At 57.5% G+C, this 14,587-nt stretch overlaps 1 protein-coding gene across 1 annotated transcript in view; it reads right to left on the bottom strand.

Moving 5' to 3' along the window:
- Nucleotides 1-14,587, bottom strand: part of OSBP2 (oxysterol binding protein 2) — a 179,635-nt gene that overhangs the window by 10,516 nt on the left and 154,532 nt on the right. Inside the window, exons 4-7 of the mRNA XM_063086704.1 lie at nucleotides 3,480-3,672; nucleotides 2,740-2,857; nucleotides 1,070-1,124; nucleotides 643-789 (exon numbers count right to left, since the gene is read on the bottom strand). Of these exons, the coding sequence (XP_062942774.1) occupies nucleotides 643-789; nucleotides 1,070-1,124; nucleotides 2,740-2,857; nucleotides 3,480-3,672 (513 nt within the window). The remainder of the gene's footprint in view (nucleotides 1-642; nucleotides 790-1,069; nucleotides 1,125-2,739; nucleotides 2,858-3,479; nucleotides 3,673-14,587) is intronic.

Genomic DNA, 14,587 nt, shown 5'->3' with positions numbered 1-14,587 from the left:
GGGCAGGTGGGTGGGCAGTCAGGCCAGGCGCCAGAACCTGGGGGGGCACAGCACCCTTGCCTTCTCAGACAGGGCAGGGTTCCACTCCCATCTCACTCCATTCTCCCAGACACTCTAATGGGGGTGTTGTGATTCTCCCCACTTTGCACATGTGGACACAGTGGCTGGAGATGTGAAAGGACTCATCCTGGGTCACACAGCAAAACTGTCTCGCCTGGAGCCCCTGAACCCTTCCTTGGTGGAGATGCCACTGCAGCCTGGTGGCACAGAGATCCCAGTTCTGCCCTCGGCCTGCTGTGTGACCTGGCTGAGCCTCCAGTTCCTGGGGAGGGCACCAGAGATGGCTTATCTCCTCTGCACACACACAGCCCGCTCCTGCTACTTCCCATCTACAAAACTGGGACAGCCAGGCCATTGTGAGGCCCGGTCAGGTCCAGAGATTCTCTGGGGTTCTCCAAGTCTCTGATCCATGTAGAGAACCCTGGTTCCTTCCCATAGAGCCTGAAGACCCCTGCTCTTTGGGGGATTGGGCAATGCTGATGAACACAGTTAGCTAATTAGGGTCATGCTCCTCAGGTGCCATTAGGAAAATGCCACCCCAGGGATGTGTTTACTTCACATGGGCCCAGAGGACCCACCTACCGGCATGGGGATCCTGGAGAGCTCCCGGCCGATGCAGTTCTTCATGATGCTCCAGAGGTTAAGGCTGTAGTTGGGCTTGTTGGGGATGCGGACTCGCCTCTTGACTTTGGATGTACTCTTGGGCACAAGCGAGGCACCATCTAGAATCTGTGGGAAGGCAGAGCACACCTGTCAGCGGAGGCCAGAGCTCCCCGTCAGCCCTCTAGGACCAGCCCTCACCTCTGACCCTCTGAGGACTGGCACCAAGCCAGCTGCTGGCACACTGCTGGTGGGCATGACAGGCTGGTTTTGCCTGCACTGTGACATGGGAGGCAGATCAGGGACCCAAAGGCAGCCATAGAGCTGGGCATTCACCCCTCAGCTGCCTGGAGCCTGGCCACGGGTCAGGGGCCACCTCTTGGCTCTTGGGCGCTCTCACCTCACTTACATTGTCTGCCGAGGTCCAGTCCACGGAGCCTGTTCTGTTTCCACCTTCAGCTTTTCTGCAAGAAACACAGAAGGGAAGACAAGTTACTGACAAATCCCGAGGCCTCCTGGGGACCTTGCCCATCTTCTCTCCAGACCCCTCAGTGAGGTCTGAGGGGCAGCCCTGTCCCCAAAGCTGCTTTTCCAATGGGGGCATCTCCAATTCAGACACTCAAGGTGGGGGCTGAGGGGCCCAAGGCAGTGGTTTGGAGATGCCCCCACCCACTGATGCCATCGGCAGCAGCTGCTCAGCACTGCCCTTGTCTGGGTCCCTGCACCACCCCCTCTAGGGGACTGGCTGATTCAGGACCAAGATGAGGTGGTGATGGGAGTAGGGGGTAGGCCCCTCCTCTGGGAGAGCTTCATAGAACCCGTGGGCTTCTTCCTGTCACAGACAGACTCTACTGTGTCCTTACTGTCTGCTGGTCTGACTTCCACACTAGACTGGGGGTCCTGGAGGGCAGGAAGTGGGTCTAGTTCATCTCTGTGCTCATGAATACTCATGGTGAAGATGGTCGGCCACAGCAGCAGGGGGCGCTATGGCTGAGGGGCCCAGCTCCGTGGGAGCCCCATGGAGGGGTGACCCGGGCCACTGGGACCAGGACAGGGCACTTGCAGTCAGGGCTTGAGAGGATGGAAGGAATCACCTGGTCATTAGGGGAGCCCAGAGGCTCTAGGCACTAAAAGGAAGAGTGTGGGCCAGGGGCAGCCTGAGCAGGACCTTTCTAGCTGCAGACCCAAGAGGGTGATGCTGCTGGTGATAAGGTGGAAGGAAGTTCAGAACTGCCAAGCCAAGCTAACTTTGAGAGCAATATGAGCAATTTAAACATGTTACTGGGAAACAGAAAATGATTCTGATTAGGAAATGCACTGCCGATGGGACTGGGGAACTCTCTGAGGGGTAAGAGAAATCTGAACAGCCCTTTTTCCCTGGAAAACTCCAGGACAGGAAAGTGATACGTGGGTCCATGGAGGCCACAGATCCCAGTGGAAAAGGAGCGGTCAGGAATTTTCACCAGGCCCAGCCTGCCTGCCTGCCTGCTCGCAGGTCTCACGCTCTTCCTTCCTGGCATGGGCCACACCTGCAGGCATTTCCTGTGGATCTCAAGAGAGTCTAACCACATGGTTTGCATTGCTAGTAAATGTCCCGCTCACTACTGTGTGTTCTTATGTGCATTTAGAAACATCCTGAAAGAGCAGGCTTTTATGAAAAATGACACAGAGACTTGGAAATAGAAAATAAGAGACTTCCTGCATCTCTCGTCTGTTCCCGAATGCTGACATGGTGGGTGGTGTGCAGCTCAAGGCAACAATGAGAGAGCGGGACCTTCTGGACCCCAGCCCTTGGGCCCAGCCCCACCCCCACTCCCAGGCTGGAACTGGAGCCAGCCAATGCCCTGTTCTCCATCTTCATTTTAAATTAAAATCCTGATACAAACTTCAGGCATTTTTTATTTAAGGAAGAACAGAATCTAAGCAAAAACACCATCTGGAGCAAGACTTGAAAGAAAGAAAACCCTGAGTATATAGCTGGTAAAAAGACCAGATGGGGCCTCAGAACAAGGCAGAAGAGGCTGACCCTGGGGGAGTCTCCTCCCAGGCCGCAGCTGCCCCTGCTGGGGGTGTGCCCACCTGTCGTCCTTGTCCTCGGTGATCACGGTGATGAAGGACGTGGAGTCTTCCATGGCATCAAAGTACTCGGTATCTTCATCTTCCTCGCTGTCCTCTCCTTTGGGAGTCAAGAGGCTTCCTAAGGACACGCAGAGCCATTGCCTTAGTTGGCAACTTCGAGAAAGGCTCGTCCCGCCTGCCTGAGGAAGTCCAGAGCCAAGGGCTTCCCCCGCCATCTAGCTCTGCCTGCCCTGGCCGGCCACTCCCCTCCCCGCTTCAGTCACCTGGCCCCGATCACTCTGCGCTGCGGCTACCCCACTCCTTTGCTGGAATGTGCTTTCCTGTCACTGCACTCAAGGCTCAGAGGTCTCCTTCTGGAAGCCTCCTCTGATCTCTCAAAATGTCGTCAGTCTGTTTGTGCCCCAGCTTCCCTTTCTGATGGACCCCCTGCTCAGGGTGCCAGTGACCTCCAGCCCCAGATTAGGTGGGCAGCCACCTGGCACCAGGCAGCCCTGCCACAGAGGGGACAGCTGGGCTCCTAGAAGAACCTAGGTGCAGGGAGACTGTTGCCAGTCAGTGATGGGCATGGGACACACAAAGCCACGGAGAGGCAGGCCAGAGTTGGCCAAGACAAGCCCAGATGTGGGCACATCCAGGGGCATGTGTATGGGGCTGCACAGCAGAAACTGTGTCCACAGAGCCAGCTGGCAGAGAGGGAGGCTGAGGGTCGAGTGACAGCCGGGCAGCCCTCGCCCACTCACCCTCGCTGAAGCTCTTGGCGGGGTTGGAGGACCGGCCGGGGGCGCTGCGGAAGGCCCGCTCGAGGCTGTTGTGCTGCTTGGCTAACTGCTCAATGGTCTCCTCCAGGTGGACACGCTGCTCCTGCTCATACTGCAGCGCCCGCTGCCATTTCCGGCTGTGTATCTCTGCTAGTTCCAGGAAGTCCCTGCAGGCCTGGGGAGAGAGGAGTGGCTGTGTGAGCCCCGTGCCTCAGGCAGGGGACCATCTGCTCCCACCCTCCACACTCTTGCCACCAGCTGCAGGGGCAGTGACGAAGGCCCTGGGAGAGGCATCCAGCCTCCCCTCCCTTTGTCAGGCTGGTCAGAAGCATGTTCACTGTCCCCTTTGGCCTCCGTGGGGACATGGGAACCCTGGCCTTCTCAGAGCCAGCCCAGGGACTGGCATCCACTCTGGTTGTCCCTCAGTCAGGATGCTATTTGGAGAGCACCAAACCTGGGCATGGCTGGTCAACATGCTGCCTCCCCAGCAACAGCCTCCAGAGCTGGAGTGCTATGGTCTGAATGTTTGTCCCCTCCAAAGCTCACGTGGAAGATTGACCCCGCTGTGGCAGTGTTTAAAGATGGGGCATTTGGGAGGTGAGTGGATCATGAGGGCTATGGATTAATCCACGCATGGGTTAACGGATTGATAGGCTAATGGATGAGACGGTTATTTTGGGAGAGGCCATGGTGGCTTTATAAGGAGAGTAACTGAGCACGTTAACACGCTCTGGCTCTTGCCCCTTGCCATGCGATGCCCTGCACCATCTCAGGACTCTGCTGAGAGTCCCCACCAAGAAGAGGGCCCTCACCAGCTGCATCCCCTGGACCCTGAACTTCCTAGCTCCCGCAACTGTAAGAAATACATTTCATTTCTTTATAAATTACCCAGCTTCAGGCACGCTGTTATAAGCAATAAAAGTGGACTAACACATGGAGGGTGCTAAGTTCTGGCTCCTCATGGCTGGAGCCCGAGCCCTCCACTGCCACATTCTCACGGGCCCCTATCTCCATTGGGACCCAAGGCAGCTCTGGCAGCTCAGGCCAGTCCCTGGCTTTGGCAAAGAAAGAAGAAAAGCCACATTGTGCTATACTACACAGCTCAGAGAGGAAACAGATCTTGTCTAGCAGAAGAACGGAGACTGGAACTTTCCACCGAGTTACCTCATAGTTTGTATCATGTAACTCTTTTAAGTTTCCCCCTTCAAGATTGTGGCCTACTATGACATCCAGATTCTTTCAGCTTTGTAGGTCCACAGGTGGTTCTACCACACTCTTCTGAAGCAGGGGTCAGCCATCCTGCCTCTGTCATGACAACGGAGGGGAAGGCCCAGGTCTCAGCCATCCCTGGCAGGCAATGAGGTCCAAGCCACGGACCTCTGTATCTGCCCTTTCTGGAAGGGCACTCCCAACCTAGAGCACCCACTGGGCTCCACACACGTCGCACACTGTCCAACCCCAAGGGTCACAGACACACTTTCCTGGAGGAAAACAGGCACACGGGCCTCATCTGTGACACGGGGACAAAGCAGCACTACCTTAAAGGGCTGTCGGAAGCAGGGAGGTGATGTGGAGCACTGGGAGAGGAGTGCTTGACAGATGTGCCCTCGGGGACTGCCACCGGCTCCCGCACAGGCACCTCTGACCACTAACGCCCGATGATCCTCAGACCTCTCTCGAGTCTCCCCCAGGAAGCCACCTGGACCTGCCTCAGTCAGGCCTGCCTAGACACTTGCCCGTGTCTGCAAGTTTGGTTAACTTCTTTAGCAACTGTGCCTGTTTCTCTACATCATAACCCACTTCCCACAGCATCCCTGAAGCTCAGCACATGCTCAGAAGGTTTGCTGGCTGACTGGTGCCCTAACAGGGGGCTGGGACTGACGGCAGTGGGAGTGAGCGGAATGAGGGATATGTCCTGGGGCACAGATCAGCAGGGACAGGTCAGCACCTCGGGGCAGGGGTCCCCTGCCTGGGCCCAGATGGCTTGCCCACCCCACAGGGAGAGCCTGAGTCTGGTGGCTGGCTTGGCTTGGTGGAAGGGGCCCCTAACGTGGGGCTCCAGAGGCTGGCTGCTCAGCCTGCCCCAGGCATGCCACTCCTTTAACAAGCCCTCCTCCAGGCACCTCCCCTCCATCACCTCGCTCCCAGCACCCATGCTGAAGATATGGCAATGGGGCCTGGAGACATGGCATGACCTGCTCAAGGAAACCAGCAAAGTGTAGTGGAAAAGGGCACATTATCAGGAGTGGGGAGGCCTAGGTGCCGGCACAAGCCGCTTAGCCCCTCTGAGCCCTGTCCTTTCTGTGAAATGGGAACAAAAATGTCCAACAGACCCTGCACTCATGGGCTGTCCTGTCTCAGCTCACCCAGCAAAATCCTTGAAGTAGGAGGAGCGAGATCATCCCCATTTGACAGATGGGGAAATGGAGGCTCAGTTCCCAGCAGCTCCCCCATGACAGCAGCAGGCTCCCTGAAGGAGGCACATTCACTCCAAACTCAGGTTTAGGGCTCTCCCCACCCTCCCTTGAAGGTCTGGGTGCTGGGCCCTGCCTGGCCACACCTAAGCAGGGATTAGTTGACACAGGTTGGGGTGGGGGTGGGGAGAGACCTTCTTGGGGAAGGAAAGAAATCTCCTTATCTTATGTGCTTAACGGGCTCCTGAATATGGGGAGAGGCTACGACCAGGGCAGTTGAAGGTCTGGGGCTATTTTGAGTTTGCAAATTATGGGTTCATAAGGCTCCCCCATGGGTGTGGAGCTGCAGTCACTGGCTACCATGCAATTTGAAGACCCAGAGGTGGGCCTGGGTGGGCCCCGGGAGAGCCAGCTCCAGGCCTGCCTCAACAGCTCCCTGGCCTGTGGCCAGAGCCAGGTCTCTCACCACTTGGGGCCTACAGTGGTCTCCCTGCCTCACCCACAGCCCCTCCTGTCCTCACTGCTGTAGGCCTCGGAGTGGGGACCCTGACAACAGATACAGGGACAGACTACCCCAACTGTCAGACCAGAAGGCATCTCTTTGCCGGTTCTGCCCCAGTGGGTATAAGGGGCAGTGGCAGGTGAGGGGCAGTGTATCCCTCTGGGTGCCTCAGGAATGTTCCAGACCCTTACAGGAGCCCTGTGAGATGAGTGGACAGGACAGGGACCCCTACCCCATTCCACAGATGGTGAAACTGAGGTTCTGAAGTCACACAGCAAGGTGGCAGCAGAGCCAGATCCAGAACCCATGTCCTTGACCCAGAGCTCAGTCCCCCTCCTACCCCTGGCTGCTGTTCCCATGGCCCTTTGCTTGGCCCTGGTATCCAGTCACGCTAGTCCCAGTTCCTGCTACCTGTTTGCTGACCAAGGAAAAAGTCCCTGACACTGCTGTGCTGCTGTCACTGGGCTACTGGGCGGCTGTGCTGCTGACCAAGGCAAGTTGCCAGGCCCTGCCGAGCTGGCCTCATGGCAGGGATGGGGTGCATGCGAGCAATTCTCGGAGGAACGCTGATGCTGGTGGAGGAGAAGCTCCCTCAGCTCCGGGCAAGGTGCCGGGCAGGATGCTGCAGGGAAGCCACTTGCCGGTTCCTCCTGTTCCCTCTGTGCCCTCTGAGACTGAGGCCCAGGGAGAAGAGGCCGCCCAGGTCTACAAGGGGAAAACTGGATGGGACCCTGGGTCTTCCTGGTCCCAGCACCATGCTACCCCCACACAGCCAGGCCCCCTCCACACAAGCCACGGTCCCCTTGCCTGCCCACCTTGAGCGAGGGTACAGAGGCCAGGGCTGTCATGCATGGAGCCCTGTGACAGGCAAGAGATAACAGATGCTTCATAGTTTTCTGGGTTCTTGCTGGTCTGTGGGTGCCCTGCCCCTGGTCTCTGGCCTCTGGCTCTGCCCTTCACAGCCCCCATAATCAGCTGTCAGTGAGTCTGAACACAGCTGGGCACTTTGCTTTCACATACCTCATGTCATTTAAAACAAGACTCATCAAAGAGCCACCTAACAACACTATGAAATGGTAGCCAAAGATCATGGCAATAATTCCCACAAACTCACATCAGAGGGCATCTGGGCTTCCTAGCAGCAAAAGCAAAGAGGGAAAGATGATCATAGAGCAAAGATGAATTAGGTTTCCTACCTCCCATCCTCGCTGTTCATGGGCTCTAAATACTTTAGAAATGACCACTTTCTCCTCCGAGAGAAAATGGAGAGTTTATTGTGTTTCCCATAGACACAGGTGGCTGACAGCCTCTCACAGACCTGACCCTAAATGCTCTCTAGCCCCCTTTCTGAGCCCCATTCCTCCCCATACCCTCAAATATGGCCCACTAGGTTCTGCGTCTTCCTGCCCTTTCCTGGGTCAGTCCCAAGCACACCACTTATTCTGATGCCGGTCCCACCACCCTCATGCCTCACGCCTACTGTGGGTCAGGGCTGTTGGGCATTGTCACCAGCACCAAGGTAGCCCTTTCTGCAGCGAAGGTGATGGAGGAGGAATGCAGGCTCAGGGGCTTGCCCAAGGCCACAGGAGATGTGTGTGGGGCCAGGGTCTGAGGCCCTGTGTCTCCCAGGGCATGGGTCTAGTGCTGTTACAATTTATTTTGTAAAGCTGGATCTTTAGCGCTCTCTGGGAGCCCCTTGAGGACAGGGAGGTTGTGGGATCCTGTGGCCTTCCTGGGGTGGAGCTGGGCTCCCAGGAGACACTCACTAACAAGGATGTCTGGGAATGATCCTGTTCAAGCAATTGGACCCAACCCTGGCCTCAGGGAGAAGGAGCTGCCCCCCAGCACTCTTCTCCCCAGCTGAGGACTTTGCTCACATGGCCAGGGCTGCTGGCCAGTAACCTGGCCACGTGTGACCTCCATCCACCTCATAGCAAGCAGGGCCCACTGGCACAGTGCAGCAGGGAGACAGGAAGTCAGATGCCCTGGGATGGCTGGGGCCACATGTGGCTAGGCTGGGCACATGCAATTGTAGAGTGTCACGGTTACCTGAAGAGGGGGGCAGGGTGGAAAATGCTGCACCCTAATGTCAAGGGGTTCACGTGGCTGGACCCACGGCTTTTGCCACTGTCACTGGATGGGGGGCACCTACAGCGGGTGAGATGCCCTGGTTACCCTACGGACTGCAGAGACCCTGTCTGTCCCCTCCGCCCCTGATGCACCCACCTGGTGTCCATCCCCAACTCCCACGGTCTCCTCTGCCGCTGGGGGCCTTCTCCAGGCCCCATCCTGGCTGTGCTGTGGAGAGAGGCAGGTGCTGGCCTGGCCCTGCCCCTGGAATGCTGAGCCTGCCGTGCACTGTGCACTCACTAAGCTGGATTAGGCCTGGGGCCCAGCAGGGGAGGATCCCGGGGGCCCAGGGAGGGCCTGGCTGACCCAGCCAAGCCCTGAACATGGTCACATTCCCTCTGAGGCTCTGCGACAACCAGGGGCAAGAGAGCTCATCCTAGCCCTGAGCAGGAGGAGAGACTAGGGCTGACTGAAGCCCCCTGCCCATACCACACTCATGTCCTGAATCATTCCAGGGGAGGGGAATGAGGAGTCCAGCTGGGAGTCACAGCCAGTGTCTGGGCCCTGCATGGGTGCTGCCTCGCTGGTCCCCTGGGACAGGCCCCTAGCCTCCAGGGCCTCAACGTCCTCATGGGACTCCAACAGAGTCCCTGATTCTGTGACCTGTCTGCTCAATTGTTCTCAAGGTGGGGACAGGGTTTCAGTCTCCCAGCCCTGTCCTTCCTCCCATCCCCCAGGGCTGCAGAGAGGGTCCTGGTGAAAGGGCCATGGGGAGCGTGGGTACTCCCAAGATGCAGAGGGGCTGGCCTGGGGTACAGGGTCCCCCAGGTGGTGTGGTTCTACCTCCCTGGGGAGAGCAGGAAACCTGTAGAGTAGCCCTGAAGCAGACAAGAACCTCGAAGCCCAGGACAGAAAAGAGCGGCCTCCTACCCCCACTCAGTTCCAGGCTGGGAAGTCCAGGCCCTGCCTGCCCAGTGGGGCCTCTGCCTTCTGAGAAGCCTGGCCTGATGAAGGAGGCTGAGAGGGCTTCCCACCCAGGGGAAACTGAGTCAGGGCCAACCTGGGTGAGTTCCAAGGGGAGTTGCTGCTGGTCACCTAACATATGTGCCATGAGATGGACACAGAGTGTCTCTGACCTGGAAACTGTTGCCAGCTGTACCCCAGGAGAAGGAGAACAAACGCTAATCGCTTTTGCTGTTCTTAATCCTAATCCTCTCAACCAACCCACTGCTCCCCAACGTGGGCAGGCAAGCAGGGCACGGGGTCAGCTGGTCTGGGTCCCCTGCCTGTCCTGTGTGTGGTCTGGGGCAGCCTCTCAAGCTCTGGGGAGGGTTTGTGGAGTTGGGTGCCAGAGAACTGCTGGACACGGGGATGGGCAACCGTGGGGCTCACAGAGGAGCTGGGGAGATGGGTCCAGGCTTGGGGACTGGCTCTGTCTCTAGCCCCCATTACACATGGCAGGTCCCAGGAACCCTGGGTGCAAGGAGGATGGGAGGAAGGGCTGGGTTTCCACCTGCGGCAGGGCCAGGCCCCGCCAGGCATCTGGCGTATCTGTCCTATGGTGGCGCCCAGGCTTCTGCACTCCTGGGTGGGAGGGTGGAGGTCGCTGCTGCTCCCCGGTTGCCAGGTCTGAGGCTGCCCAGCTACCACACTGATCCTCACAGGGCCAGCGTTACTGTGGACTCCCACCTCACACTGGCATGGGGTCCTAAAGGTGGTGAATAGGGAGGAAACTGTGGAGAGTCATGTTCTCCCTGAGTCCCCTCTGCATGGCCAAGGGGTGCATGGGGGTCAACAGGGTCTTGCTTCCCCTGCCACCAAGGAGCAGCAGGCTGGCCTCACTCTCCACAAGAAGAAACCCAAGCTGAGCACACACGTCACAGCAGCAGGATGGAGCAGTGCTGAGATTCAGGCCAGAGGCTGCCACATTGGAAGACGCTGGGCCATTTTAGGCTTCCGAGACCAAGAGTGGGACTTGTGGAGCCACCACGGGAGTTCTGCGCTCATCCTGGGGTCCTTCTGGCTCAGCAAAGCTGCCACACTGTGCAGCTACCTCCTGGCCCCTCGAGGCTGAGCTCCCAGGCCACCTCCCTGTGCCATCTCCTCACAGTGGCACACAGCACGGGTGACCAGCACTCACGGGGGCTTCAGCCTGTCTCAGACACAAATGGGGCCCACGGCCACGGCCACAGCTTATTGATGTGACTCACTCTCAGATTTGGTGAGGCAGCTTTCCACTTCAATTAAAACTTTAAAATAGCCCTTTCCACATTCAAAATAGTTCACCCCTTGCGCACAGGAACCAGCTCCATCTGGCCACCCGTTCGTCAACTGACTTGAGACAATTCTGGAATCTATTTTTACTCATTTCCCCAGGCCCCAAATGAGCAAGCTGTCAGGAGCAGCACAGTGGTCAGCCTGGCAAGAACCTGCCCCACGGGCCCCAGAATAGAGGGCAGTTCTGGGCCTCCCACCCCTGCTGGGTAGGCCCAAGGAGCCCCCCATGATCCCCTGGGCTGTGAACCAAACAGGGCCTCAGGGAAGCCACAGAGCATTTCCAGTAGGAAGTGGCTCCTTCTGACTCGGGTCTATTACTATGATGCCCCAAATCTGAGGCCTTATCTGAGTCCCCGTGTTGCTGACTCTGCTGTGTATCTGTCCCCACCTGTCCCCACCTGTCTCCACCTGCCCCAACATGTCCCCACCCGCCCCTGTTTCCCATTCTGGCTAGCTGGGGCCCCCGATGCCTCCTACTTCCCTCCTTGCACTTCACTCTTGCAGCCCTCTCCAACTGGAGTGTCCTCCCGAGCCCCGACTGGGTGGGTGCCCTTCCTCCGAGGTTTCCTACATTCTTGCCATCAGGAATTTGCAGGCACCTCCATCCTGCCCAGCTCAGCCAGGCACCAAGGTGTGTCTCTTGTGGGATGCTACCTTCCTTGGTAAACTCCGGGACCCAGAGTGCAGGGTCTGTCCTATCTGGGCCCTTTGAGGTGGGCCTGGGGGGCAACCACCCTCTTTTGGCCAGTCCCACCCTCTCTGCTTTCTGCCCCCACTGGCACCTCAACAGTCCTTGGTCTTTTGCGGGGCTCACCTTCCAGCTAGCTCTGCCCACCTTCTAGCTGCACAAACCTATTCCTGGGAAAGCCCCTCATGCATCCTGCTGGAACCTGCGTGAGGGCCAAGGGGAGTTCAGACTGCAAGAGTCCCCTTCTACTAGTGGATCAGGCCACACCCTGGGGTCCTTTTTGGTGGCCTTGTTCTCACCCACACAGCAACTCTGTAGGCCGACCTCCGACTCAGAGCAGCACAGGCCACTTCTTCCCAGTTCCAGCTCCACTCTCCCTGTCCCAGTGGCCTCCAGAAGGGTCTCCAAGTACCTGCCCTGGCCTCACCAACAGTGCATTCTCCAAGCAGCAGAGGGGTCGTGCTAAAACACAAGTTGGGTCATTTCACTCAGCTGTGCAAGTCCCTCCTTTCATTCCAAATGGAAAGCAGAGTGCTCTCACCACAAGGTCCCCTGTGACCAGCCTCCTGTTCCCTCCAACCTCCCCTCCAATGGCTCCCAGCACTCACTCCACGCACAGCCACCCAGGCTTGCCTGGGGCCTATGTCCCTGCTCCCCAGGAACTGTCACCTCCAGCCAGTCTGCATCTCTCACTCCTTCCTCTGAAGGTCTTTTTGCCTCTCACATCCTCTATCATCTCCATGGCGCACAGGAACGCTGAGGTTCAAGGCCCACTCTGAAAAACAGTGCTGTGAGGTGTCTCCTAAATGTCAGGCTAATTCAGATACCCCGTAACAGTAATTCAAGCAGAGATCTGCTGGGATGGCTTTTATCAGTCGAAAAATTACCCACTAGGGAATTTTGCCAGACATTAAGTGATTCATTCATTTGCCCCTGTGTTCTTTCACAATTCTCTCTCCCTCTCTCTCTCCCTCTCTTACTTGTTTGCCGAGGCTCCCATGTGCTGGGCACTGCGCAAGCATGAAGGCTACAGGGGCTATTGGAATTGTGAGAGGAACCGTGTCCTGCCCTTGCAGGGAGGACGGGTCAAGATACTGCAGTAGAAAAATCCATGAGACACTGTGGACCCATAGATGGGGGGTGGACAGCAGTGCCGGGGTGGGATACGGGGCAAGGGTGGGCAGGAGAGGGTTTCCTGACCTCCCACTCGTGATCAAGGAGAAGGATGGGTTTACTTCTCCACCATGAGGCTGCAGGCTGTAGCAGGCTGTGGAGTCTGAAAGACCTGGGCTCACATCCTCAGCAGCTATGACCCTGAGCAAGTCCCCAAGTCCCTCAGCCTTGTTCTCCCCACATGTAGGCCAGCTGAGTTGGGGGTGAGATCCAAGTGCAGAGCACCTGGCGTGCCGTGCAATGCCTGGGAAGCCTGTTCCCTTTCCTGTCCTGGCTCCCCCCAGGCAGGGCCCGTCCCAGTCCCTCCCAGCCTGGTTCTCAAGAGCTGGGGCATGGGATGTGGGGAGGGAGGCTGCCACCAGGGCAGGAAGATGGCACCCAGGGCTGACTCTAGCTGATGGCTGTGAGAAGGGGCCCTGCAGCAGCTGTGAGTTCATTGTGGCATTGGGAGTGGAGGGTTCCCAGAAAAGGTGACAACCACATCGGTTGTCAACAGGTAGGTGGAGAAGGGTTGAGGCACTGTGGCCTCTTCAGATCCTGGGCAGGGGACAGGGACAGTGGCCAATGGGGAACATTTGGGGAGAGGCTGCTGGGCCTACCAGGGACGTGCAGGAATCATGTGAACCCCAGGCGCCATTTCTCCCTCATGGCTGAAAGCCTTGCAGCCAGGCTGGTTTCTCCATGCTGCCCGAGGAGGGAAGGAGAGGTGTCTACTCTCCTTTCCAGGGCAGTGGGTGGTGAGACCACTGCCTACACAGTCAGTGAGCTTCACCCGATGACCAGGTCCTGCCCACGGGCCCACCACGACTGGAGAAGTCCACAGAAGGGGACTTCTGCCCCCCTTCCCAGGAAGGGGAACTGGGTGGGCAAGTGGGACGACTATGGATTGGCTTTGGAGCCAAACTGGTACAGGTGCCCATCCGGACACATGTGTAAAGACCTGTGCACAGTGACAGCCCGGAAGTGGCCACTATTAATGTTTTCCCTCTCTGCCTGGGAGAAACCCTCCTTCCCCTTCCAGGCCCTACTCTGTTGCCACGACCTCTGCCCTTTGCAGTCCCAGCCGTGGTTTGCCCTGGCTCCCAGGGTACATGGTGCACATGACTGGCATCTGAGAGTCACTCTCCTGCTGGCCTGTGGTCAGCTGGGCCTGATCCTGCCAACCTGGCCAATTATGAACCTTCCCAACCCCCAGGCCCTTCCCAAACTTGGCCTTCAAAAACGGGCATGGGAAGAGGGGGGTAAAGGAGGAGTTGATAAATAGACACGAAAGACGATTGCATCGTTATATACTAACTATCCTGATTTGAGCATCACATAATGCACACAGGTGTTGATACTTTGTACCCCACAGCTATGTCCAATCAATTATGTTTCAATTAAAAACAAAACCAAACCCAAAAATGGCATGTGAGCTGGTGGCCCTGGGTAGATATTCCTAGAGAAGTTCACACCAATGAACACACGTGTGACAGCTTGTCACTGTGACAGTCAGCTGGACTGCCTGTTCCCTGCCAATTCTCTGCCTGGCACAGACCTGGGCAGGGCTCAGGAGGCAGCTGCTAATGTCTGGCTTAAATGCCCATCATGCAGGACTTTCCTAACTGTGTGACAAGAGAGGGTGGCCCTGAATTCACTACAGGGCCACTGACCTGCTCAGATGCTGCCTCCAAAGGGCCCCTTCTAAGGCCCACCAGGTTCTATTCTCCAAGTCCCCCTAGAAAGAGCCCTGCCAACCAAACTGCCACAAGAAGAGGGAAGGAGGCCGCGGGTTGGCGTGGTGCCCGCGGCTCAGCTTCATACCTGGGTGGAAAACGCAATCACAGTTTAATTTCCTAAAGCGCTGTTCCAGGCTGGGTCACCTCTCTGGAAGGGGAGCATGGGGTGGTGCAGGGCATGGTGGGGTGACAGCAGCTCTACAGGCCAGGGGCTGGGGGCCAAGCCTCTGCTTTCTCACTGTCAGGTG

The sequence above is a fragment of the Cynocephalus volans genome, chromosome 2 (assembly GCF_027409185.1).
Source record: "Cynocephalus volans isolate mCynVol1 chromosome 2, mCynVol1.pri, whole genome shotgun sequence".
NCBI classification, from domain to species: Eukaryota; Metazoa; Chordata; class Mammalia; order Dermoptera; family Cynocephalidae; genus Cynocephalus; species Cynocephalus volans.
The sequence above is the reverse complement of the archived record's forward strand: the minus strand, read 5'-3'. Positions and strand labels throughout refer to the sequence as shown.